At 43.0% G+C, this 27,751-nt stretch overlaps 1 protein-coding gene across 3 annotated transcripts in view; it reads right to left on the reverse strand.

The window, feature by feature from the left end:
- Nucleotides 1–26,584, reverse strand: part of DNAJC15 (DnaJ heat shock protein family (Hsp40) member C15) — a 45,578-nt gene extending 18,994 nt beyond the window's left edge. Inside the window, exons 1-5 of one of the 3 annotated variants that reach the window (XR_009763088.1) lie at nt 26,394–26,584; nt 11,861–11,912; nt 10,397–10,470; nt 7,870–7,946; nt 4,133–4,258 (exon numbers count right to left, since the gene is read on the reverse strand). Coding sequence is in view for 2 of the 3 variants with exons in the window: in XM_061629906.1 (XP_061485890.1) it covers nt 7,870–7,946; nt 10,397–10,470; nt 11,861–11,912; nt 26,394–26,489 (299 nt within the window). In the remaining variant the exon portion in view is untranslated. Of the gene's footprint in view, nt 1–4,132; nt 4,259–7,869; nt 7,947–10,396; nt 10,471–11,860; nt 11,913–24,502; nt 24,554–25,781; nt 26,194–26,393 lie in introns of those variants that run through there. The other 2 variants (XM_061629907.1, XM_061629906.1) reach the window with 2 other exon arrangements.
- Between the last annotated feature and the right edge of the window lie 1,167 nt (nt 26,585–27,751).

Below are 27,751 nucleotides of genomic sequence, written 5' to 3' on the forward strand. Positions count from 1 at the left end.
TCAAAACAGTGGGGAGGTCCATCTCTATGGTAAAAGTCTGTTTCTCCCTGGGTAAGAGTGATTTGTGAGTCCATAACCAGCAGCCAATCACAAATGCTTGGAATTCCCTCCTCTTAAATATTAGTCAGGCACTACCTCTGTTATCTTTTTCGGTGCCTACTGAAGACCTTCCTCTTTCAATAAGCCTTTTAAGTAGAGACCTTATCTTATCCCAGTCTGTGTCAGCATTGCTTTTTAATATGTTTTTAAACCTTTTTTTTAAAAAAAATAAAGCTTTTAAAAAATGTTTTTACAGATGTTTTGTTTTAATATGTTTTTAATGGCTGTTTCGTTTTAATATATGTTAAAGTCTGTTTTTATTTTTATTTTTATTTATTAATTTGTATACCACCCCATAGCCGAAGCTCTCTGGGCGCTTTACAACAATTAAAAACATTAAAAACAAATATACAAATTTAAAAACACTTAAAAAAAACAATTTAAAAACACATGCTAAAATGCCTGGGAGAAGAAGAAAGTCTTGACCTGGCGCCGAAAAGATAACAGTGTTGGCGCCAGGCACACCTTGTCAGGGAGATCATTCCATAATTTGGGGGCCACCACTGAGAAGGCCCTCTCTCTTGTTGCCACTCCTAGCTTCCCTCCGAGTAGGCACCCAGAGGCAGGCCTTGGATGTGGAGCGTAGCGTACAGGTGGGGTCGTGTCGGGAGAGGCGTTCCATCAGGTATTGTGGTCCTAAGCCATGTAAGGCTTTATAGGTTAAAACCAGCACCTTGAATCGAGCTCAGAAACATAGACAGCCAATGCAAGTGGGCCAGAATCGGTTTTATACGTTCAGACCGTCTGGTCCCTGTTACCAATTTGGCTGCTGCATTTTGCACAAGCTGCATTTTCCGAACCGTCTTCAAAGGCAGCCCAACATAGAGTGCATTGCAGTAATCTAACTTGGAGGTTACCAGAGCATGGACAACTGAAGCCAGGTTATCCCTGTCTAGATAGGGGCGTAGCTGGGCCACCAACCAAAGCTGGTAGAAGGCGCTCCGTGCCAAGGCTACCTGATGTGTTAAAAGTGTTTTTAGTGCTTTTGTTTGCCACCCTGGGCTCCTCCTGGGAGGAAGGGCAAGATATGTATGCACTTCATTGAGGTATAATTTATGCCTGCTCAAAAGAGGCTGGGAGTACGCACTGGAGGACTTAATGTTTATTTTTCATATTGCAATATTGGGCCCCTGACTAAAGGCTGTGATTTTTTCTCTCTCCCTGGGTATCTGTTTAAACTCATGCCTGGCAAGGACATGAGCCAAAGGGCTCTTGTCCTGTGGCTCTCAGTTGGGGGTGAGCAGCCTTAGCACAAGATGGTGGCCTGTAAGGCATTACTGGAGCATGCCAGCATAGTGGAGGGAAACAAAAATTGAGTTGTTGGATGGCTTCAACAAGATGCATCTCTAAATTCTAGCCCATGGACATACAACTAGTGCTGTGGATCACCCTTTTTGGAGGGTGTTGCGTGGGGGTGAAATGTTTGTGCGTGCTCCCTGGTGAGAGAGGGGAGCTCCAGGGGTGTGGTGTGTGTAGTGTTGCCCCACCTTTTGATGAGAGTGTAAACTGGGGAGGTAGCAGCAGAAGTGGGAGTGATGCTGCTACCTGTACACGTGCTCAGGTGTATTGGTGGGGGGGCTGGTTGTCTATGTTGTATTGTGCTTTGATCTGCTAGCAGTTATTGTGATCACTATCTTAGTTGCTTTAGTTTATATTGATGCTTAAAAAGATCTTTTGAAATGTTTTGTATTGTTTTAAAAATGCAATTTTGTGACGACTTCCGGGAAGGGTGACTTCGCTTGTGCCTGCTTTTGGGACGGGCTCCCGCCTCAAAAGAAGCTTATTCAGATATAAATCAGTCAGAACATTTTTTTTTTGACTGATGAAATTTCTCCCGGGCAGGAAGAAACGTAGAGATCAACCTCAAAAGCCTGTTTTTGTTGGGAGGACTGGATTTCATTAATTTATGAGATAAGGTCCAGCCAACAATGCCGGACGGACTTTCGAACAAGCTCTATCTGCTTAAGCGATACGTTTATCTTTTCTTTAAAGAGAAAACGGACTAACAGGCAAGCACCCTTCTTTCTATTATTTTTTTTACTTGGTTTAAATTGTTGCAGCAAAAGGAGATTTGTCAGATTGATCGGCTTTGGACAACTTCTGGGTGAGCTATAACTCTTCTCTGTTATTCACGAAATTAACAGCTTATCTCTGTTTCTGTCGCAAAAAGCTGTCCTGGAAGTGCATTCTAAAGATATACACAGAAGAGGGATTTCTATTCCTGATTTCTATTCCAAGGAATATTATATTGTCTGGGACTATTCTCTTTTTGGTCTATTTTATTTTGACGAATCTGCTTCTTCACGACGCCACTAACTGTTTTGATGCTGGGAACTAAATTTGTTTTGCATTCCTGAACATAGAGAGATAAGGCAGGCTGCTCTGTTTATACTGTGATGTCATCAAGCCTGGAATATTAACCCAATTGTTGCTGAAATAAGAAGTGGTTTTTCTTTATTTTTGTTTTGCTTTGTTTTCGTGGTTTTAAAAATGGCAATCAAGAAAGTGGCTGAGAATCTGGAAGTAACTATGTTTCAGAAAATAATGGATGAGATTGAGATAACGAAACAAACCCTGCGACAGGGTAGTAAGGAGCTGAAAATTGAACTGAGCAAAATGACGCAGGAGCTTAAAGAAATAGGGGATCCTGTGAGAGAGGAGAATGAGATCAGAGATGAGAAAAGAAAAAATAAAGGGAAGATACAAGCCCTGGAGATTGGAACAAATGTGGAATTGGAAAAAGATCTGGAGTTTATGGATTTTAGAAATAAAATCTACTGTTTGGAATTTAACGTTATCTCTGAAGAAATTAATGAAGATATTAGAGATAAAGTTATCAATGGCTTGGATAATCTTCTGGACTGGAATGATGTGATGGAGCTTGATATAGAGAAAATCTATGGAATTAACTGCAGCCATGTGACAATGGAAAAACTCTTAAGAGATGAGCCAGTGCATTTTGTAAAAAAGAAGAACACAGATATGACTTTACAACAGTATTTCAGCAACTTAATGGAATAATGGCTATTGAAATTATTGGACCTAACAGATTCTGATGAGATGGATTAATCGAAATGTTTATTTGGACTATGGTTATGACAATAAGATTATTATAATTATTAACGAGATGGATTAATTGACATGTTTATTTGGAGAAAAATTGATAGATATATTTCTTAAAGAATTGAAACCTCTCTTTGACTTTTTGTGGAAAGAATAAAGTAATGTTTATGAGATTTGATGATTAATTAAGATAACTACTGGAGGAAAGTGATTTTATAATATGATTTAAGAGACAGGATTGTTATATATTGTAGACCTATAACTGATTTGATATGTGACAAATGGGAAGTCAACATTTTATTTTTTTTGTTTAATCATTTTTGTTTTGTTTTGTTTTTTGTCTTTGAATGTTTTATGATTTTGTTTTCTATGTTTTATGAAAATTTGAATAAAAATTATTGTAAAAAAAATGCAATTTTGTTTTTACTGTATACTACAAACTGCTTAGAGGCTTCTTCTGAAGTATACCAATTAATTAATAAAATTAATAAAATTAATAAAATACAGGTCTGGCAAAAGAATTCACAGTAGTATGCCCCCCCCCAATGGAGCAAGGGCACATTCCTAAATTGAAAATCCGCTGGCTGAGGAGCTATAGGAGTTGGCAGAAGCCCCATTACACCAGTGGTACACCTCCAATAAACTGAAATGATGGAGCCATGGGCAACACAGTGCAGGAGTACACTTACGCTTCATCATATACTCAATGGTGCAACTTTACACCACTCCAGGGCCTGGCACAGTATATTCAGTCACTGCAGTCTCTCCATTCTATCCAGCACTGGCTGAACACCCAGGTAGCACCACTCCCTCTTCTTTTACTTGTAACTAACACCTACCATCTCATGTTGTTATTCTCTCTCCCTTCCTCCGGCTCTCTGCCAGGAGAGGAGCCATCTCACCCCACCCTATGACCAACAGCAGTGATAAGAAGGCTCCCACCTGTTCATCTGTGGGGTTGTTAACTTACTTGCTCCAGGCAGGCTCCATTACAGTTATGCAACAGGTAAGATGTTCCCAGCATGAAGCCTATCTGAATGAATGAGTTTGCTCAACAACATGTTGGTCCAAAATCCATCTATGCCTAGGACTGTGTCTGCCAAAAAACATTGTCTTAGTCTTAGCATAATTTATTGACGAATATTCCTGTTTACAATATACACCAAATGGGTCCAGAAGGTTTTTGAGACCCAAGCGGGAGAGAGAAATAAGTACTAAATCATCTGCATACATTAAGATAAAAGACTGTCTGTTCCTGATTACTGGAGAAGTTTACTTGAGCTAGTTGTGGTACCAGATCATTGATGTAGGTATTAAAAAGAGTCAAGAGCCAAAAGGCATCTTTGTTTCACTCCCCATGATGTTTTGAAAGCTTACATTAAAAGACCATTTAAACCAACTCTAACCCTCATTTCTGTGTCACTGTATAATTCCTGTATCAGTGTCAAGAGTGTACGGTCAATATTAGAGCACTGTAGTTTCCCCCATAATCTATTTCTATTACTAGAATCAAAGCGGCTGAAATATCAATAAAGGCTGCAAAAATGTTTCTTAGTATTCTTCGTATATTTCCTTATGACATAGTTTAATATAAAGCATTGATCTATGGTATTATCCTCTTCTAAATCCAGCTTTTTCTTTATGTATGATTTGATTTGTTTGTAACCAATCTGATCATTTTTGAAGGCGGTACCACACACATATCTTTGAGGAGATATCTAAAAAAGGTGATTGCTGATAATTTTGTGGGTCATTCCTGTCACTTTTTTTTATAAATTGGAAATATAATACTCATTTTCCACCTGAGGCACAGTTCCAGTACTGTGTATTTTAGTAAATAAACCAGCAAGGATTGGCATCCACCATTCTAAATATTCTTTGCAGAGCTCTGGAGGTAGCATGTCTTCTCCAGGAGCTCTTTTTAGTCTCAGACATGAGATAAGAGTCTTTATCGCCCTGCAGATAACTGATTGCCACTCTGGTAGATTAAGGAGATCTTGTTGCTCGCCTACTTCATGCGATTGCCAAGACTGACCACCAAACACATTAGAAAAATTAACCCATGTAGAGGCTGAAATTGAGGCTTCAATGTAGATGTCACCTCACTGAGGCCCTGGCTGACAAGTTCCCAACATTTGTCTTCCTTCCATTCTAATACTACAAGACCCAATTCTTGCCACTGGATTTTTTGTGTGTGCATTTATCCTTACTTTTGAGCAATCTTTTATAATTCAAGCTACATTTGATTATATTTTCCAGGTATTCCTCTGATGGAGGCCCCACCTGTCAATCACCTCACGTTACTATGCAAGCACCGCCAATCAGCTGACTGTGGATGCTTGCAAAGCCCTTGCAAAGCTTTTGGCAGGGAGCTATGCCTTTAGCTGCCCACACCCCGACATCAGGTGCAGGGCAAGTGGGTACAGTTAGGCCAAAAGGGAGGCCTATCTGGCCTAATTAGGCCAGTGGGCTGGAGGTTCTCCATTGTTGCTGTACCATGAGGCCTCTCAAGATACATAATAAAGATGGGTGTTGCTGCTAAAGTGTATGAGACAGTCTGTCGAGACTGGAAAGAATCAGAGTTGGAAGGGGGCTATAAGGCCGTCGAATCCAACCCCCTGCTCAGCACAGGAATCCAAACTAAACCATGATGAGGCATAATGAGTCCTGCTGTGATGCTGCTTGGCAAGCCTATCACTCAAAATAGTTGGGGAGAGTGGTCCCATGGGTTGCGAGACGAAGGGGTTGGGCCAAAAGGACTGATTGGCCCATACAGAGGCGAGGCTATTAGGCTATGCAGCACTCCTTCTGACCAGCTCACGTGTCTCTGGCTCTATCTGTGAGTGTGTGCTTAACAAGCATCAATTTTCAGTAGTCTTTGTTCTGTGTAATGATACTGGCAAGGCTGGCCCTTCTTTCATGTGAACGCACAGGGTCAAAAGTTCTTGCTTTCTCCCTTCATCCGCATCTACTCAGAGTCCTTGTAAGTTGAACATTAGTTCACTTAAGCTCACAGGTTTCCAACAATAGTTATCTGTAAGTAGGTGAATGAAAGATGAGACCCCACGTAAGGATTCTTGAATCTTGGAAGGTACCAGAAATTTTATATTTGGAGGTCAGATTTCAGACAGCAGAATAATCCTTATAATATATGCTATTTATTCATATCTTGCACACTACAACTAATAAAATGCATTCTAAGTGGCTTCAGCCAGCATAGAAACAGAATAAAATACAAATCATTCATTCATTTAACATCGAAGTATAAGACCTTGAAGGTATACAGTAGGGCCCCGCTCTTTGGCATTCTGCTAATACGGCGCCAGCAGGGTGATCAGCTGGAGAGCGGGGAGCTCTAGCCGCCGTGCTCCAGTGACAGCGATCAGCTGTAGCACAGGGAGCTCTAGCCACCGCGCTCCATCTAACAGCAATCAGCTGTAGCGCGTGATCAGCTGTACTGTACAGATGATCGCGCACTATGTCCCACTTTACAGTGGCTTTCGCTTTTCGGTGGGGGCCTGGAACGTAACCCGCCGTATAAGTGGGGCCCTACTGTAATTTATTTAAACAAATTACAATAATTGAAAAGACTGAGTTAAGACTCTAAGTCTTGTTACAGAGCCAAAGGTATGAAGTACATGAAAATACATGTCATGATACATCACCCATCAGTCATGGATGGAATAGATGGATGGCACTCCTCTTCAACCCCCACTCCAGCCAGAGTTTGGGGGTGCTGAGTGCAGTAAGAGCTCAAAGTGTGCACACCTTCTGATCAAGGGAGATCAGAGAGGGAGAGTGTTTATCAGCTATGCTGCTTGCAAGCAGCAGCATCTTATGTGGGCTGCCTGCTAGAAGCAGCACCAGCCGCTTATCTATGGGCTGCTTGCTAGAAGCAGCACCAGTCTACTAGCAACCTGCTGGGAGCAACAATCAATGGATCTAGAGATAACAACCATACAAGGTGTTTCTTCTTGTGGTTTCTTTGTTGACATTTTTCAAAGCACATTGGCTGACTGCCTAGACGTCTTATCTCTGTACTTCACTGTGTTTCTTTGCAAAGGATCTATGGCCTACAAAAAAGGGGGGCTATAGAAACCCTTTTTCAAACAGGAAGTGTTATAGCTTATGCTTACTATTGCAACAGCCTATAAACTAAGCCAATTATTTAAGCAAGTCCAGCAAATATATGCATATTTTAAGCCTATATGGGGCTGGGTCCATTACAGTAAGATTCCATGTAGAATGAAACATGTGCAGAAGTGTAACAGTTGAATGTGTCACTGAAGAATGTTTTTTAATATGGAAGAATTACAGCACAATCTAAGACATGTCTACTCAGAAGTAAGCTTCACTGGATTCAATGGGACTTACTCCCAGGTAGGTGTATACTGGATTGCAGCTTTAGTATCCAAATTTGCTAATTTTCCTCCTCCACCTCCATCCTTTTTGTATTGTCTAATTTAGTACAAAGTACTCTTAATTTGTAAGCTGCCTTGAATGCATTGGCAGAAAGGAAGTATATAAAGGTAAATAAATACGAGTTCTTTCAAAATAGCAGACTAAGTAACTTCTGAATGCCACGTTTCTTCATGCATTTTATGCTAAATAAAGCTTTTAAATGAGGTGCGTCTACCCTATATTTTACACCATTTTTCTTTCAAGCTTTAGCAGTGAAAAGATTCGGCTTCAATGCAAAACACTTACCTTATGCCTAAAATAAGACTAGCTTCTCGATGATTCATTTTCTGTTCAAATCCGCCTTTATAATAGGAAGAAAGATTCTGTTTGGGAGAGACAAGATGAAGTGATGTGATCTATGTATGAGCTGCAGTGACCTTGATTCAATTGTGCAGCTAGTGCAAACTGTGGCAGCCAGGCTACTCCATGAGGTGACCTACTGCATTCATATTACACAGCTCGTAAAGGAGCTGCACCGGCTGCCAATAAGCGACTGGGCCAAGTTTAAAGTTTAAACAACTTGGGAGAAGGTTACACAAAGACGCATCTTCACCCGTTATTCTATTTGATGGTTACAGTCAGGTGACAGGGCTCTGTTAATAGTGTCACAACCTACAGCGGTTCGGTCAGCAGCAACTAGGGGGAAGAGCCCTTTCCTATGGAACCCTCTCCTATCTGAGCTCAGGCAGGTACCAACACTGGTGAAGTTTGGTTCTTTACCAAAATTATATCTATATTGCCAGGCCTTTGATGGTGTTTAATTCCAGCTGATTGTTTATGTTTTAACCCTGCCCTATGTTATCAGCTGTATTCTTTTTAGTATCTGTATTGATTTCACTGTGGATGCTGTATTTTAAAAATTTGTTGCATGCTACCCCAAGTCTGAAGTGGTAGGCGGTATAGAAATGTTTTAATACATAACAAATACATTATATCATATATTCATTCTGAAATCACGGAACTATAGCTCAACAGCAAGCAATCCTTATATTACCTCTGAGGGAAAGAGTGACAGGTCTTACTTGCGATTTTTTTTCACCTGCAGATCTAACAGCAGTTGCAGGATGAGAAACTTACATTGGTATAAGAATGGAAGGAAAGGGTTAAACACTTCCTAGAACACCATTTCCCCAGTTTTCAAAATAGCCACTTGGGATTGCTAATTATTTTTTTAAAAAAAAAACTGCAGGAGATCCCAGTCACAGATCTGAGGAGCATCACATCTGGTTTAGCCCTTCTCTTGTAAGCTCCCTGATAGAAGAAGTTTCTCTTATGAAACCCTGGAGTATCATATATACCAATGAAGTGTTATAAATAAGTAGTATCCCTTAGGAAAGATGACCATCTATTTAGTATGCTGAGATTTAACTTGCAGCAAGCTATGCTTTGTATCCTATAGTATGATTTTGGTAAATAGGGGCAAATGTCTAATTTTTTAAAGCCAGAGTGCATAGAAAGTAGTTCAGTTAACCATAGTGAGTTAAGCTCACTGCAGTTCTTGTGGATTTTAATAATCTTTTAGGATATAAAGTTCATTTTTAGACTTCAGAAATGCCACCCCTAAACGTGGACAATGACTTGAAAACAAGGTTCATGTTCCCCGTATTTTAGACAGGCAATCTCTGCTGTAACTATCTCATTGTATTTGCAATACAATGTTTATTTAAATATTATTTTACTCAGTATTTGAAAATATTGAAAGGTATCTGAAATCATAAGAGTTTCAAATTTTTGTGATATGGGAAAGTGTCAGTATTCAGCAACAAATCTTTTCGATAAGAAGCCTTTCCATTTCAAGACCTGCCAGATGTCAGAATCTACATTTGAAAACATTATTCAGATTGTACCTAACACCAGTAAAGTTAAATACAGTGAACTGGTCTGCAGGTGATATTAAACCAGGGGTAACCAATGTGGTGTCCTCCAGGTATTGTGGACTACAACTGCCATGTTCCTTGATCACTGGCCGTGTGGGCTAGGGCTGATGGGAGTTGTAGTCCAGCAACATCTAGGGACCCAAAGGTTTGGAAAGGCTGGAATACAACTCCCATCTGTCCCAGTCAGCATGGCCAATGGTCAGGAATTATAGGAACTGTAGCCTAGCAATATTTGGGGGACCCAAAGGTTGGGAAAGGCCGTTGTAGTCCATAACATCTGGAACATCCTTCATTTCTTCACTTCCATGTGAGCATCCATGCTGCTACATTATGCACAAGGAGACCGGAAGTTCGCAAGTAACTGCCATAGCATAGATACTTGAACTAAAAAGGTTTCTGTTTTTCTTTTTAAAAAATTATGCCTTTTACCTTGTCTTCTTGCCTTTTCTAAATAAACTTTTAAAAATTGGTTTCATTCATGCATTTCTGCCAGACGCAGAGATATTTTCATCCTCACATGCCTAGACCACTTGGCTGCATGCTCCATGTGGTATAAGCAGGAAGTGACAGAGAAAAACAAGCTACTTTGGGCTCTGGTGAAGAACAAGTAGACTTGATACTCTTTCTGCTTCTTTCTCCTAAGTGTTTGCCTTGCACCCCCAGGTTTCATTTCCACTCAGGATTAGAAAGAATATAAAGGAAGTGCAGTGGTAGTGTACCCGAGAGTCCCTTGCATGACTGGCCAACTTAGATTGGAGCCATGGCAGGAAGGGAATGAAAGTCCTCCTTCCATTATAGCGGTCACCTAGATGGAGTAGGTATACATATCCTGAGTACAGAAAAGAGAAAAGGTTGTATCTGTCTCTCTCAATCTTTAATCTGAGCTCTATACTTACAGCAGTTGAATTTTTTCTTGCAGTTTCTGTGATGACTTGTTCTAGTGGTTTCCAGAGCTGGAACGCATAACGACCTATAAAATATTGAAACAAAAGGCAACTTAACATCCATTCATCTGCTAAGCAAGCAGGCAGCAACAGTAATTTCTGCAAGAAAACAGAGAAGAACCCAATTTTTCATCTCATTTGTCTGAAGGTCCAAACTGTTGTCCTTTTCTGATTGAAAATGCTCCCTGAGTGGCTGGTTTTGGAGGCCAGCCCAGCACAGTGTCAAGATGAGCTGGCAGGCACATACACCATTTATAGCACAACAAGGAAAACCAGGTCTGAAGAAAATATTTATGAATGGCAAATTTCTTATGTTAATACTCAACACTTTCATAAACCTACCTTGTGAATTTTATAGAAAACAATGATGTGCACTTAGATTTCTTTGGTTGTAAATTTAATTTTTAAAAAATTCTACTTAAGATGGGGCTCATATAACTGCACCTTCCCTGTGATATTTAGTGGTACCTTTGCTATTTCATTCTGTTCAAAATATTAAATACCCAACAAAACAATTACTGTCATTGTCACCATCAAAAACAGGATGCACTCTTGTCAAAAGGCCTCTGGCTATGTTTGCATATCCTACTAAACCACGGCATGCACAAGCTAAAGGAGCCCTCAGAAACAATGCATGAGTTGAGAAGATGACTTTGGCAGCTTTTGCTTTCTCTAGAAGTCAGCTTGCCATGTTGCCTCGACCAAAGGATTGGAACTCCAGCTATTTTAAACAAGCCAGCTTCATAACCCATGGTTTGAAGTTACCTTGTTATGAAACTGATCAGAGCTAGTGTTTTCAAGGATTTTTTCTACCAAATGGTCATCATGCTTCAAAAGCACTGGGATGGAAAGAGAAGACCAAGCCCTGTTTTATTCAGCAATAATACCCCACCCCAATTTTGCCAAGCTTCTCCATTAAAGCCTCTTTTGTGAGGAAGAAGAATCTAGCGCACTACTATAAGCAATTCCAATCCAAACAAGGCTGGATTGCCAGGCTAGGGAAAAACAGTGGACTGTGCCTTGAAAAAAAAAGCCTGATCTATTCTACAGAAAAGTGGTCTCCAACATCCTTTTTAGAAAGAAATCAATATAAGGATTTTCAAGTTGTTTAAGAGATTAACATGCAGATTCTACGTTTGCACATAGCTTCTCCTTGCACCATGAACTGGATGATAAACCCTATATTTAGTCTGTATCTAAAGGCACCAGGGTTGGGAAAACCTCTTGAGACACTGGACACTGCTAGCTACAGTAAATAACACAGGGAGAGGCAGATCCATAATATGTCACAATATAATAAGTAGTTTGAGTCTTTTTCTCATTAAGGCACATTCAATTACTATTCTGTTTTCCTTAAAACATGTTGCAATGGTTGACACATTTGTTTCTAAACCTACACACACTTATTGTACTTACCAGCAAAAGCAACAGCTGCAACACCAAGGCCAATGGTTATCATAGATCGAGCCTATTTAAAAAAAATCAAGCAGGGATTTGTCAAGTTGGCACTAGTGAAATAAGCACTACATCTAACAGACAGTGGAGGAAAATACTGTTGATACAAAAGGAGGCCAAGTAATTTAAAATATAGAAACTCAATTTTTACAAGTTACAAAATGTAGCTTGCCTTGGCACAGAATGTTAATGTTTTCTAGTGCACAGTACATACAGCCCTGCCTATATGCCACTAGGCAACTTCCTTTCCTTCCCCTACAAAATCCGCAGTACCATCTCAAGTCTGATGTAACTGGATTTGCAGCAGACTTAACTACAACTTTCACTTTCAGCAATTCCTATACTTTCCAATTCCCAGACACAAGAACCACCCACCATCTTGTCAGGATTCAATTACTGCCAATTACTGCCTTCAGGAAATGATCCAGCACCTACACTGATTCAGATGGTATGGAGAAACAGAGCTGATTGTCACCAGCATACTGATGACACTGTGGCCAAATCCCTGGATAGCCTCTCTCAGTAGAACCATATAGATGGGACAACATGGAACCCCATAGGATCCCATGGCCCAAAAGCCATGGAGTGGAACAGAAGTCCCCCAATGCCACTCTCTCGTTGTGGCTCTGCAGGTAGGGGCATAATATTGTGCGTCCAACTCATAACCTACCAAGCCATCTCAGAAGGATACCAGCGGTAGCAAATGCCACAAAAAGTTCAAGGAATCACTCCCCCACCCACCCCCAATCTCTCTCCCAAGACAGGTCAACAACCAGGGTGACCAAGACAGCTTCAGTGACAAATTCAGGACTAAAACCAGTTTAAAACAGGTCCAGATAAACTGTCTCCTCCAAATATATCTGAAGTTGTTCAGTCACCATCCTCTTGTCAACCTAGACCCAGAACGCAATATCAGTCACTGGCCAGCACTCAAACACCATGGGGTCAAGGAAGGGCTTCCTAAGGAGGGGTTGCACCACCACCTCTTTCAAGGCAAGTGGTGTGGCCCCTCCTGCAAGGAGGCATTTCCATTCTAGACCCTCTCCCTGGACCCTCTGGCTAGCCAAGGACAAGGGTCAAGGGGGCATACAGTTGGCTGGAACCCTTCTTGTATCTTGTGCACACCCTCAGACTGCAAAAACCAAAACTGATCCCACAAAACATGGCAGTGCTCTGGACATTTCTCCAAGCTCTGTCCAAATGGTGGTGCTGCATTCTGAGTGAATTTGAGTGACTGTGTTCAAAGTGCTTCGTAAATTTGCAAATTTAGGAATATCAGAACCTTCATAACTATGGACCAGATTTCACCAACCTATTTACCATCCAGAAAAGTGTGTGTGGATGACAATTTGAAGACGCAATAATGGTGAAGCAAGCTGCCTTCTCTGCCATCACTGCCATACAGAAATTACAATTATGTACTGTGACCTGTGTTCAATCAGCTTCACTATGGAATTTGTGCAGCTTACACCTCAGCAATTATCCAACATGCTTCAGTGACCGAAGCTCCCCAGAAAAACAAGGAACCATCTTGGTTCCACAATGCTGGAGTGCAACGAGCACTTAGGAGTGCTCATGCAGGTGGTCCCCCCCCATGTCACTATTCTATATGGCCTCAACAGGAGTGCCAGTCATGCCAACCAGGAAAACTCCCAGGCCATTCATAACGTTTCTGAGGGCAGACTATATTAATAGGTACCCTGCTTCTGCAGGGGAGAGCTGTCCCTGCCAATCCAAGCCTCACCAAGGAATGATCCATTCAGGACAACAGGATAACTATTTCTTCTAACAATTATTTTCTAGACATATCTAATTTCAATATACCTTGCTCCTGTATAAAGAGCTTTATGGATGCCACAATTAATTTTATTAAATTGTAAATTTTCTCTATAAACGCATCATGAAATGGTAGTAAAACTTGAGAGCAAATAGATCTGTAAAAAAAAGGAATGCATTTATGAATTTTAGCTCAAACTTCATCTCACCTGTAAAGGCAGCTAGCCTTTATTGTCTTACATAGTGCTAACATACTGTACCGATTAAGAGCTTGCTTTCATTCCCTAAGAAATCACATTAATATTCCTTAACACCCCAGCAGATGCACCACTTCAAGTGATTACAATTCACTGTTGGAATTCGTGTCATGTTTTGCCTGGTTATAGAAACCTAACTCATCATTTTCAAGAATAATTCTTTCCACTTGTATAGCTTCTTTAATCTAAGCCTCTTGAGGCAGTTTACAAACATTCTTACAGTAAGAGACACAAGGTAATTAGAGTGCTCATTTTGCTAACAGGAAAAGGCTATGTTTGTTGCCCCTGCCCTCCAATGTATCACAGAAAAAACCAGGTACTTTATGTTAAGGGATCAAGAGGTTCATAGTATATTAGGGCAAAAACCAAACAGATTACATAGGCTGATCAGGAAGGGATTGGTGCTTGGATGGGCATAATATAGCAGGAAGCAACTCAAGCAAATGACGTTTAGGTATCTCTGATCAGTTCTATTGATGACTTGCATGGGATTTGATGACACAATGCATCCCAACCTTGCGCAATCAAATAAAGTTTTACTTTACAATACACAGCTTCCATTTCCTACAATCCCCAAGCCACAATACCAAAACATTTTTAATGAACATGATATTTTGCACAATGGAGTAATGCTTAAATTTTACACTTTAACTCATTTCTAGGTTGCTTCTTCACCCACAGTGGTATTCAAAGCAGCTTTTCAACAGGACCCAGGACCTGAGAGAGTAGGGTTAAAATCACCACTCATCTATGAAACTCACAGTCGTTCAGTCATTCTCAGCCTAACCTATCTTACAGAGTTGTTGTGAGGATAACATGGGGAAAAGGAGACCAATGAACACTATCTGGAGCTCCTTGGAAAAAAGGTGGAATGGATATAAATGTAATACTGATAAATAAGGAATAGTCAAAATAAATAGTCTCTCTCTGCCTCCCCCCCCCTCAATTTTGAATTGGAGGAGGGAAGGCAGATTTGGAATCATGAAAAACCCCAACCTAAAAATCAAAGAAAAAAGAATCTGGGATACAACCAGGATATTCAGGCCTACCAACATTTATATGTAGATCACAAGCAAATCCAATGTGTGGCTTCCTGCTGGGACAAGCTTGCCTAGATGGAATGCACAGGCTGGGTTCAATCCATGCTCCCATTTTACATAGAGGCTCTGCACACTGAGTTCTCATCTGAACCATCTCTTGCACCATCCTACTTTTTGTTGTAGCATTTTAAGTTTGCCAAAATGTTTTATAGACTTTTTCCTCACAACCATGTAAAGTAATCATAGTGCAATTTTAGCAAAATAACAGAAAGAAAAGAGCTAGCACCTTCAAGACTGACAAACTAATTATGTCATAAGCTTTGGGGGGCTAAAGTCCACTTCATGAAATCCATGAAAGCTCATGGAATAGTATTGTCTCATTTCCACTGTAAATCATGGCTAGTTGGCTACCTTTTTGTTTGAAAGGATACCAGAGTAACATACCCAACACTGAACAATGAGCCAGAGACAAAGAGGAGGGTTTTAAAGTTCGGCCTCCATATCTCTGGTGTGCTTGTATTTTTAAAAGGCATAAAGACAATGATGCTCTTGTCAACTGGCTTATTCAGAAGGAAAATCTGCAAGCAATATTCTACCCAAACTGTGATGCAGCTTACGGGGTTTAACTATTAGCACCACCAACTTCTCTTCTCAAACCAGAGCCTCCTCTCACCGAGTTGAGGAGGTGAGACATGATTAGGAACTATGAGCCTCAGAAATAAATGGCATGAGCAGAATGTGCCAGCCTCACCAATGAGAAACCTCTGTTTGTATTTAATAAAGTGATTCCACAACAGGTAGCCTTTGTATAAACAGTGCATCTTATAATCACCACACTATCACTATCATTTAACAAATATTAATAAAAAATAAGCTGCTCAAGCTAGCAACCACACCCTTCTCCTGGCTACCTACAAAGAATGTGCTTTGAACTATTTGGAGGTGTGCCTTTCAAAGAAACAGCTCTGAGCTTGCTTAAAATACATTATGAGGCAGCAAGTATTGACGTTTGGTTGAAATATGAAGACACAGTCAGTCAGGAATAGCTCAGGTTTTTTAACCATGAGCTTACATAAGTAAGAGGAAAATAAACTGTACAAATCATATAGTGAGGTCATTAAATAGAGTTCTGAAATAGGTATAAGAATAAACAACTTCAGAATCAACACCGTAAGATTAACTGAGGGCTCATCCAAATGGAGCGGGATAATCCATGTTTTCCATATCCGGTTTGTCATCTGACAGTCCTCACTTTGCCTGTTTGTTCGCTCTTTCTCGATTAAAAAAACAATGCTTTTGCACCCGCACACGCAGCGGGAGGACCCGTACTTCTTCTCGCTTTTTCCCAGCTCTGCCCATAACACTCCCCCCTATCAGCCAATTGGTCCACAAAATATGACGTATGCGCCTCTCCCCCTTTGCAACGAAGCACAATAAGAGCGCGAAAGTTTGAATTTCCTGTGGCTGTAATGGGAGTTCCTTGCCGCTCACCACTCTGGAGCAGGGCAGGTGGGGGTGGGGGTGTCTCCAGGTGCTTATATGCCAATAATTGCTGTATATATATTTTTTGCTTGTATTTGCAATATTACGCAAACATGAATGTATGTGTTTTTGATTTTATGCATAGTAAACATTCTGGTGATACACACGGCTGGCAATTCTACCTATTTCTCCAGAACTGCGTGTCATGTCTAGGAAGGTAGACCACCAGTCTCTATGGTTGTTGGTGCCCGAGACGCTGTAGCAAAAAACGTTTGAACGTAAGAGCACAAAAGTTTGAAGTTCCTGTTGATTTGGTAGTAGTGGCTGTAATGGAGTTCACCGAGTTTTTGGCTCTTTTACAGCTCCACTTACAGCTATTACATTTCTGCCTTGTGCAGTTCAGGACAGCCGGAGCCCAACGGGCACCTGGAGAGGGTCCTGTGCCACCCTGGAGCCCAGGAACAGCAGGAGCCCGAGCAGTGCCCAAGCCGTGCCAAGCTTCCTCGGCTCCTGCGGGGTGGTGGTGAAGGAGGCTACTTCACAGCAGCTGCACTGGGGAACGTTTGGGATAGGAAGCGCCGTGATGAAGCAAGCTCAGCGTGGCAGGAGGTGGCGGTGGCTACATGTCCCCCCTTCTGGCAACACTATTAACAAGCCAGGGCCTGGGGGATCTCTGCCTCCCCCCTCGCACCCCCTCCCACCCATCCCCCAAAAGTCTTTTCTAGCTAAGGAACCCCACACAGGTGCTGGATCCCTCAATTCTTGGGGGCTGGTGGTGGTGGTGCCTAGTCCAGGGATTCCCCTCCCCCCCTTTTGCACACACACACGTGCGTTGGACACTGTGATGCGTCCTTCCCTGGCTCTCCCTGTCAGGTTCCTACCTGCGTGTGGCTACTGCCTGTCACTAGGCACCACCAGGGACTCCACCAGTCCGGACCGCACTCTCTTATGGTTTACCTATCCGCTCTAGCACAGATCTCAACAGATCCCCCTGCTAGGCAACCACCAGTCACGTCCTAATACTAGTATTCCCAGAGACTCTGAACACTGGTATTGTTATTCTCTTCACCGCTGCCACCATTTGTTACAGTTCCCCTTCAGCCTTGGTCATTACCTTACCCTCCCTTCTGGTCTGTGAAACCCCAGCCAAGGATCAGGCCTTTGGTAAACCAAATTAAGTATTTATTAGATAACAAAGCTAACAAGATTAACTAGATTTCTTCTTAAGGCACATAAGCATATGGTTTTACTCAATACTAATCCGAACTCCACCTCCCTCCTTCTTCACGCTCTCCTGGCAAACAACTCTCTCAAACCCCACCAAGCAATCCACTCTTTCTCTTCTCCCCCCCAGATTCCACTCTCACTCTTCCTTTTATACATTCAGCCATTTTAAACACTCAGCCAATCATCTCGCATTCTACTGCCCATTCACTCCCCCTCTTTCACTCCACTTACCATGTATCTTCTAAAACAACAACACTTACCATATATACATTAATATAGGAACATCACATTTCCCCCCCCTTAAACAACAGCAGAGTATTATTGCTGTTCCAGGATTTATACGTCGCGTTAACAAATAAAAGTCTCTATGGGGAAAATGTCTTTCTTTGTTCCTCTGTCTGGTCACGTCACTGCAGTCCCAGCCACTTGCCTGGAAAGTCCATCGGCCACTACATTGTCCTTGCCTTTTATGAACTGGAAGTCCACTTGATAGTCCTGTAGGGCCCAGGAACACCTCTGCAGCATAGTGTTATGGTTTTTCATAGTCTGCAACCATAACAAGGCCCGATGATCCGTAGTCACTGTGAATCTTCGTCCCCACACGTATGGGCGCAACTTGTTCAGTCCCCACACGTCCGCTAGGCACTCCTTCTGGACCGACGAATAGTTTTTCTCCCTCGGCGTCAGCTTGCGACTCAGGTACGCCACTGGATGTCTGGTGCCTTCTCTCTCCTGTAGCAAGACGACTCCCAGCGCGCGGTCCGACGCATCTGTAGCCACGATGAATGGTTTCTCATAGTCTGGTGCTATTAATATGGGTCCTTGGCACAAGGCTTGCTTCAGTAGATCAAAAGCCTTCTGACATTCATCCATCCATACCACACGCTCAGAACACTTCTTCTTTGTTAATTCATGCAAGGGGGTTGCTATTTCCCCAAAATTTCTCACAAACTTCCTATAAAATCCAGCCACACCCAGAAATGCCCTTACTTGTTTTTTGGTTAAGGGGATCGGCCATGCTTGTATTGCCTCCACCTTGCTCCATAAGGGGGTGATTTTCCCACTCCCCACCTTATGTCCTAAATAGATTACTTCCTTTAGTCCAAACTGGCATTTCTTAGCTTTTATTGTGAGGCCTGCTTTTCTTAAGGCCTCCAATACTGTTGTCAGGTGTTGGACATGCTCAGGCACCGACTTGCTAAAAATGGCCACGTCATCGATATAGGCCACTGCAAAATCTGACACGCCTCGCAACACAGTATTGATTAGCCTCTGAAATGAACTTGGTGAGTTCCTTAGTCCCATGGGTAAGGTCACAAACTCATATAACCCATCTGGTGTACTGAAGGCAGTTTTGGCTCTGGATTGCTCGTCTAGTTCCATTTGCCAAAATCCTTTACAGAGATCTAGTGTAGAGATAATGGTTGCTGCCCCCAATAACTCTAACATTGCGTCTACCCTAGGCATAGGATACGCATCTGGGACAGTAATTTTATTGATTAGCCGATAATCAGTGCAAAACCTTGTCGTTCCATCTTTTTTCGGAACCAGGACAATACTTGAGGCCCAGGGACTGATGGATTCCCTGATCACTCCTAATTCCAGCATCTCTTCCACCTCCTTTTTGATCTCATTCAAAACTTTCCCATTCACACGGTACGGAACAGATCTGATTGGGGCATGATCTCCAGTATCAATGGAATGTATAACTATACTGGTTCGGCCAGGTTTGTTGCTAAAGAGATTCCTATAGGTTTTCAAAACTCTCAGAATCTCTTCTTTTACTTCCCCCTTCACCTCCTCTGACCATTCCACTTGATCTACCCCTCCTTTGTCTTTGCTTTCCTGTACCAAATCTGGAAGTTCAGGCCCACTTCCCTCAGGGAATAAGGTAACTTGCAACACCTGTGCATCCCTGGTATGGTAAGGCTTCAACATATTTACATGAACCACTTTGCTTTTGTTTAATTGGTCTGTGGTAATTACATACGTCACTGTGTCAAGCCTTTCTCTTATGGTATATGGTCCTTCCCAGTTAGCCTGTAATTTGTCATGTTTCCTGGGTATGAACGCCATAACCATATCTCCCACATCATACACACGTTCTCTGGCTGTTCTGTCATACCAGTAACTTTGCTTCTCCTGTGCATGACTCAAATTCTCTTTCACTACTTCCATCATTGATGTTAATTTATTGTGGAATTCCAATACAAAATCTACTACAGAAGTTTTGTACTCTCCCAGAGTTCCTTCCCATGAATTTTTTAGCAGTTCCAAAGGTCCCCTCACTTTTCTAGTAAACATTAATTCAAAGGGTGAGAAGCCTGTTGACTCCTGAGGGACTTCTCTGTATGCAAATAAGAAGCATCCCAACCATTCATCCCAGTCTTGTGGGTGATCTTGAACATAGCTTCTTATCATGCCCTTCAAAACTCCATTAAATCTGGTTCTGTATTTGCTAGGTACTATCAATTGCTTCACTGGTTCACATTCATCCTTTCTCTCAGCAGGCATCCATAGTCTATATAAAATCCCATTCTCACACACAACTTGATTCCTCAGTTTGTCAGTGAAAGGAATCTGTTGGGTCAGAGCTTGTTCCTTTATCTGCTTCAAACTTACATCTTTATGCAGCTCTTCCCTGAATTGCTCTGCTTCTTCCCCAGAGACCACTTGATACAGTTTGTCTTCTTCAGCAGGCCTGCTAGTGGTTGCGATGGTGACCTGAGGCTGGTTAACAGATTCCACCCTGTTTGTTTCAGCCCCCCTTAATATGGCTTCTTTTTCTCTGCCAATTTGCTGTCTGGTCACTACATAGATCTTTCCTTGGGCGCCCATTACATCCCTTCCCAGTATTACTGGTTCTTGTTGCTGGGCATTAATGCCTACTTTATATCGGCCCTCTCGGCCTCTCCAAGTCATATCCACCAGGGCCACAGGCAAACTTTCTGGTTGACCCCTCACTCCTTGGATAGTCACAGTTTCCTGAAGTAATATTACCTCAGATTTTATTAAATCCGGCCTCAGTAATGTCTGAGTGGCACCAGTATCAAGCAATGCCCAATAATTTGCCCCTTGTACACTCACTTCCTCTCTCAGACTTGAATCAAGGTCTGTTACTTCTGTCCAGTTTATCTGGCAGAACTGAACCTTTTTCGCTGTTTCTAAAGCCTTGGGCTCTGTTTTCACTGCCCTTGTCTGAGCAGGATTACTAATGGGGTTGGCAACCTCACATTGAAAACTTAGGTGCCCTGGTCTACCACATTTGTAGCATAATTTCTCCTCACTTTTAGGGTACACAGATCCACTCTGGGGTGTCCTGTGCCCTTCAGATTTTAATGGAGGACTCACTCGCTGTGGTACCACATCCCTTCTGCCAGCACTATATGGTCTGGGTTTAAACTCTCTTGATGTTTTCCCCACCCAGCCAGTTCTATTGGAGGCGAAGTGATCCGCCATCTCTGCGGCCTCCTGCACAGATGTAGGGGAACGGTCTTTGACCAGGAGCCTTATTTCTGGTGGTAACTGATGGTATAATTGATCCAGTATCATGAGGCTTTTCACCTCTTCCACTGACTGAGCTTTGGAACTACTCATCCACTTTCCAAATATATCCATCAACTTTGCTCCCAGTTCCACAAAAGACCTCCCTGTCTGTATCTGGCAGTTTCTGAAAAGCTTTCTAAAATAATCAGGCCCCACTCTGAATCTTTTAAACACTGCTTCTTTGAATTCAGCATAGGTGACGGGCCTGTCTGAGGGGAAATATTGGTATACCTCAGCCAATTCCCCTTTAATCAGGTTTGATAAATACTGCATGTATTTATCTTCAGGTAGCCCCCACAACTGAGCTGCTTTTTCAAAGGTGCTGAGGTAAATTTGAGGATCTTGACCAGGCTCATAGACAGCAAAGTCCTTTGGAGTAATTTTTATTTTTGCTCCATCTCTGTCTTTCCTTGTCTCCTCAGAGTGAAATTTCTCTCTATCAAATTTTAACTTTTCTACTTGTAATTCAGCATCCACTGCTCATTGCTTCTCCCTCTCCTCAAACCCCAATCTCATTCTCTCAATTTCCAACTCCCTCTGTTTTTCCTTCTCTGCACCTTCCATCCTCAATCTCTCAGCTTCCATCTTCAATCTCTCAGCTTCCAACTCCCGCTATTTATCTTTTTCCTCAGCCTCAAAGACCCGCTGCTTTTCTTTCTCATCAGCCTCCATCCTCAATCTCTCAGCTTCCAACTCCCTCTGCTTGTCTTTTTCCTCAGCCTCCCATCTTAACTTCTCTCTCAAGTACTCTATATAAGCGGGATTGCTTAAATATCCTTCTGGGGTCTCTTCCCTGACAGGTTGTTTTTGCTGGGCAGTTGCAAATCCTATAAGTGCTACCCTCAATTCATCTACCCCTTTACCCTCGTGAGGTAAATTGAATGTTATGCACTTCTCCACCAGCTCCTCTCTTTTCATTTTTATGTATTCAGCCATGGTGTTTGAGTTCACTCACTCTTTGCCACACACTCTTTGCCAGTCACTCTCACAAGTAATCTTGTTTTGTTATTTCTGTTTGCCACACCACTGGTAGGGATTCTCTAGTATTCGTATCTCACTGCTACAGCCAACACCTGTGACGTATTCTCCTGTGTTCGTACCTGGATTCTCTGTTGTTCGTATCCCACCGCTACTGCCACCACATGTGATGCGTCCTTCCCTGGCTCTCCCTGTCAGGTTCCTACCTGCGCGTGGCTACTGCCTGTCACTAGGCACCACCAGGGACTCCACCAGTCCGGACCGCACTCTCTTATGGTTTACCTATCCGCTCTAGCACAGATCTCAACAGATCCCCCTGCTAGGCAACCACCAGTCACGTCCTAATACTAGTATTCCCAGAGACTCTGAACACTGGTATTGTTATTCTCTTCACCGCTGCCACCATTTGTTACAGTTCCCCTTCAGCCTTGGTCATTACCTTACCCTCCCTTCTGGTCTGTGAAACCCCAGCCAAGGATCAGGCCTTTGGTAAACCAAATTAAGTATTTATTAGATAACAAAGCTAACAAGATTAACTAGATTTCTTCTTAAGGCACATAAGCATATGGTTTTACTCAATACTAATCCGAACTCCACCTCCCTCCTTCTTCACGCTCTCCTGGCAAACAACTCTCTCAAACCCCACCAAGCAATCCACTCTTTCTCTTCTCCCCCCCAGATTCCACTCTCACTCTTCCTTTTATACATTCAGCCATTTTAAACACTCAGCCAATCATCTCGCATTCTACTGCCCATTCACTCCCCCTCTTTCACTCCACTTACCATGTATCTTCTAAAACAACAACACTTACCATATATACATTAATATAGGAACATCACAGACACATCCATTCCCCTTTCTCCGCTTTGAAGTGTTCCCTCTGATAAAAGAGACCTGCAAACCACTTATCTGACAATAATTGCTGTATTATTGCTTTCATTTGCGATATTGCGCTAAACTGAATGTATGTATTTTACTGGGGGTAAACACGCCCAGCAATTCCACTTATTTCTCATGGAACTGCAAGCAAGGATGTGTCATGTTAACGGGGAGCACCCCCCTTCTAACAGCACGAATTTTTAATGGGGACCCTCCAAAACTCTGGAAAGGGAGGGGACAAGGAGGAGGAGGAGGAGGGGAAAGAAGCAATCGCTGCAGCTGCTCCTGCCTCTGCCGTTGCCTTGCGCCCACTCGCTGGCTCGTAAATTCAAATTTTGTGCTCTTGCATCCAAGCGCAAGCAATAGGTTCCGGAGGAAAGGATCAGCCCCAGGCCCGGCAGAAATGGCAGCGGCGGGAGAAGAGGGAAATGTGTGAGTGTGTGTGTGCACAAAAGGGGGGAGGGGAGGCCCTGGACTCGCACCACCACCAGCAGCCCCCAAGAATCAAGGGATCCAGCAGCCTCGCGGGGTTCCTTAGTTAGGAAAGGCTTTTGGAGGCTGGGTGGGAGGGGGTGCGAGGGGGGAGGCGGAGATCCCCCTCCCCCAAGCCCTGGCTTGTTAACAATGTTGCCAGAAGGGGGAATATGTAGCCACCGCCACCTCCCGCTGTGCTGAGCTTGCTACATCGCAGCACTTCCTATCCCAAACCTTCCCCAGTGCACTGCAGTACCTGCTTGTGCGCAAATGCGCATTTCCACATCTGGGAAGTACGCGGCTCTGATTGGTTCAGTTTCCCGGGCTTTTCCAAGCACATTTGCGCACATGCGCACAAATGAAAATCCATTATTGGATGGTAATGATGGCAGGGGTACTGAGACACGCCCAAGGTCCACCCATGGACCGCCTACATCTCTATAAACCGCGGTATTGCACCCAAGCTCCTAATGTTGCAGCGGATGATTACCGGTTTAAAAAAGCAAATCGCATTTTTCGCGGTAATGCCAAAGCAGATTTAACCACGCGAAAATGTGGACGACCAAAAAATAATGAATACACAAAGCGATCATGTCACACATTATACAGTCGTCTGGATGAGCCCTGAATGTGTGTCTTATGTGCCTTCACATCGATTAAGACTTATGGCGACCCTATGAATCAGAAACCTCCAATAGCATCTGTTATAAACCATCTTGTTCAGATCTTATAAGGTCAGGTCTGTGGCTTCCTTTATGGAATCAATCCATCTCTTGTTTGGCCTTCCTATTTTTCTACTCCCTTCTGTTTTTCCAAGCAGATGCTGTGACTAATGTGTAGCCGTACCCTTAGAAAACTTTTAATTTTTATCTTTCTTCCAATACTTTATGATATACTTATGCGTCTTACTACCGTATATTTTTTTCATTTTCTAACAATATACCATTTCATGCCATGATCCACACAGAAGCTCAAGGAAAGGTTCAGCGTGCCACTAGAAAGCAAGGAAAAACAAAAATTAGTGCACTAAAGTATCTAAGGAAAACTAGACAATAACAGGGACAATCCCCTTTGCAACTAAAACTATAAATACAGATTTGATGAGTAGACCTCTGCTCATGCAACAGGACTATTTCAACTACTCCCTTCTACAATCCTCTGAAAAGCCAAAGTTGTGGAGCGAGGGACCCTCTGGAACAGCGTATGATGGTAAACAGATGTCTGAAGCAGGAAGGGAAAATCAGGAGAATTCAGCAGAGCTGCCTTGAACAACTGGAATTGCCTCTCTTCTCATGCAAGACATCTCTGGATCCAAGCTTATGTCAATAAAGCTCTTTTGGCATAGAACCCTAGAACTTTGTTATTATCCTTACAATTTCAAGGACTGTGAGCATGCAGTCCAAGGAACAGATAAACAGTACATTGGCAGACCATAGAACATATTCAACAAAGAGAAAAGAAACTCCTTACATCAAAGGATTTCTACAACAAGTCCACAAACTCAGCAACAAAGAACATCTTCCTGAGAACTGAATTAAGGATAACAGTACAGCAGCAACATCTAGATTCCATGTGTCTATTCCTTGAGAATTTGCTGTTGGGATTTTGTGCACATAGAACCTGTTAGATGCTGTGTGTTCACTAAATTTGCTCTCCCAAACACTGTGAGTGACATCATGAAACTTTTTGTACCACCAAATCACAAAGGAGGTACCAGCTCAGAGTACCTACCAAGATGAAGACATTTTTCAGTGGTAGTGTTACCACCTCCAGAACACAAATAAAAAGCTACAAACATTTCAATGTACCCATAAATTTACCCATAAATATCCAAACTAAACAATTTAGAGGTCCAGAAGTCAGAACTGATGTTTTATTTTGACAAAAACCGATTCTTTGCATCAAAATAGCTCTACATAACACCAAAAACACTTTCCTAGGACTTTTGTAAGGGAAAGTGTGTGAAAATTATTCTTTGGTAACTGCCATACAGCATTCCAGTTTTTCAACGACAATTCTCTTCAAAATTTATTATCCATCCTTCACCAGAAGGTCCCAAGGCAGGTCACAACAATATAAAATACAATATAAAAACAGTTTAAAACAAAGTACCCTCACAACTAGAGAGGGTCCTATCAGGGGCCGTGCCAAAGGAGGGCAGAATGGGGACAAACACCCCTCCAAACAAGGAGCTCGCCCCCCTCCTAGTATATTTCACCCACCTAGAAATATTTTTGCCTCTTCTGTACTCCTCCCCGAATTTTTTTCCCCTGGTGTCTGCTGGGTCCTAGATAGCTCCTGTAAAGGTTAAAGACTTCTGCTCTAAAGTAACCTGAGGAGCAGGAGCAAGATCAGCTATACTCCTTCCTCCAGGTGAAGTGGGAAGCAGCGCTGCGAGGAGTACTTGTGCCTTTATAACAGCAATAGGGTAGGCAGAAATTAAATAGGTAACCCCTTTCTTCTGCGGATTTTCTGCCTTTCAATGAAGCTGTCTTAAAAAACTAAAGTCTCCCCCCCCCACCTCCTCCTACGAAGGGGGATTCGTGACGGCCGGAGTGAACGTCTACTAAATAACCAAGCTAAAACAAATACAGTTCCCTAAAAGGCGTGACGACCCACGCCCACCATCACGCGCCTGCAACGGGGGTGGGGGGAACCACCGCGAGAGCATTTCCATAGCAACAAAGCGCTCAAGTTGGCACTGAACTCGAGGCCTCGACAGGCGCATGCGCACGCCACGGCTGTTTCTTGGCGGTCTCGAAGGCCGCGCGGTAGACGCTCGGTTTACTCAACGCTTCCTCTTTCCACTGTTGTCCCTTACCCTCGATACATACCAGGCCCTTGTTTAAGTCCGGCCCGTTGCTGCCGCCGTTTCTGGCCACGTACTCAGGATAGCGAAACGTCTCTGATGAGCTCCTGGCATTTTCCATCGCAGCGAGCTGAAGCCAAAGGGATGGTACATGGACGCACTCGGGACAAAATTAGTGTATCTTTACACTTGCGCAGAACTCTAGCCTAGCCAGGCTTTTCCTACGAAGTTGCACTGAGCATGCGCTCAGCCACTGAGCGGTGACAGCAGCAGGAAGGGGAACTTCCGGCCGTGGTTCGCAATCACACTAGATTTCTGTTCTCCATGCAATAGGCGATCTACTCCAGGGAACGCGGAAGGGACCGAAGTTTTGCTAGGGTTAAACAGAACAATTATATAAAATGGTTTATCTACACAGGCACTTCTCCGGATAGAGAAGGGCGGGGGGATGGAGATTCTGAACAGGCTGCCCTTAATTTCCCGTCCTATGACAGTACCACCATTGCTGAGCAAGGGGCGGGGTGGGGAAGCTGCCAGTCTCCCCCTTGCAGTTGCAGTCAGACGGCACTGTGAAACCTCCCCGGCCCCTTCCGCTGCCAGCACCACCACCTGCTGCCATGGTGCATGGGCCCTAGTAGGCTTTGTGGTGTGTCAGACTGGAGCTATTGCCTTGCCTGTCCCCAGCAGTAGCTGTTATCCACCCAGTGACGGCAAAGGCAGGGAGCTGAGTGGCTACCAGCTCTTCCACAGTACTGCTGCTGGGTAAGCCTGTGAGCAAGGAAGAGGCTGGCAACTGCCCCACCGTCGCAGTAGTAGTGGTGGTGCTGAACTTGCTTGAGAAGCCGAACAGCCACTTGAACCCCGGCCGGTTACAGCACCAACACCAGGTAAGCCTGATCTATCACAAGAAGGAGCCAAGGCTAGCAGCTGCAGTACTTTGGGGGGAGGTGACGGTGAGGGGGGAACCCCACTGAGGGCAGCCTCTCCAGGTCCTCCAGAAATCCGGAGCTGGGTCTTCCTCAGAATGCTAGGGGCTCACATTGGGGCTCTTCTCTTTCCCCCAATATAGCTTTGCCTTTCCAAGTATTGGAAGGAAGATGGGAAACAGCGTATTTTATATCAAGGCTTCAAAAGGCTGAGTGCCTGTAGTGACTAGGATACTCTTTGGGTTGGCAGCTGGTAACCCTACAAAAGACACAAGAAAGGAATCTGTGATTCTACACTAGGCATTTAGTTTGGAATTGTCAAATGTTGCTCACTCATTTTTAAAGGAGGCATCCACATGTCATCATAATCAAATTAGATCTCAAACCGAGTTGGTGGCCAAATTTCTCTATGTTGCTCAATATAAGCGTCAAAACAAGTTTGACACATAATGAGAGT

Source organism: Rhineura floridana, chromosome 5 (genome assembly GCF_030035675.1).
Source record: "Rhineura floridana isolate rRhiFlo1 chromosome 5, rRhiFlo1.hap2, whole genome shotgun sequence".
NCBI lineage: Eukaryota > Metazoa > Chordata > Lepidosauria > Squamata > Rhineuridae > Rhineura > Rhineura floridana.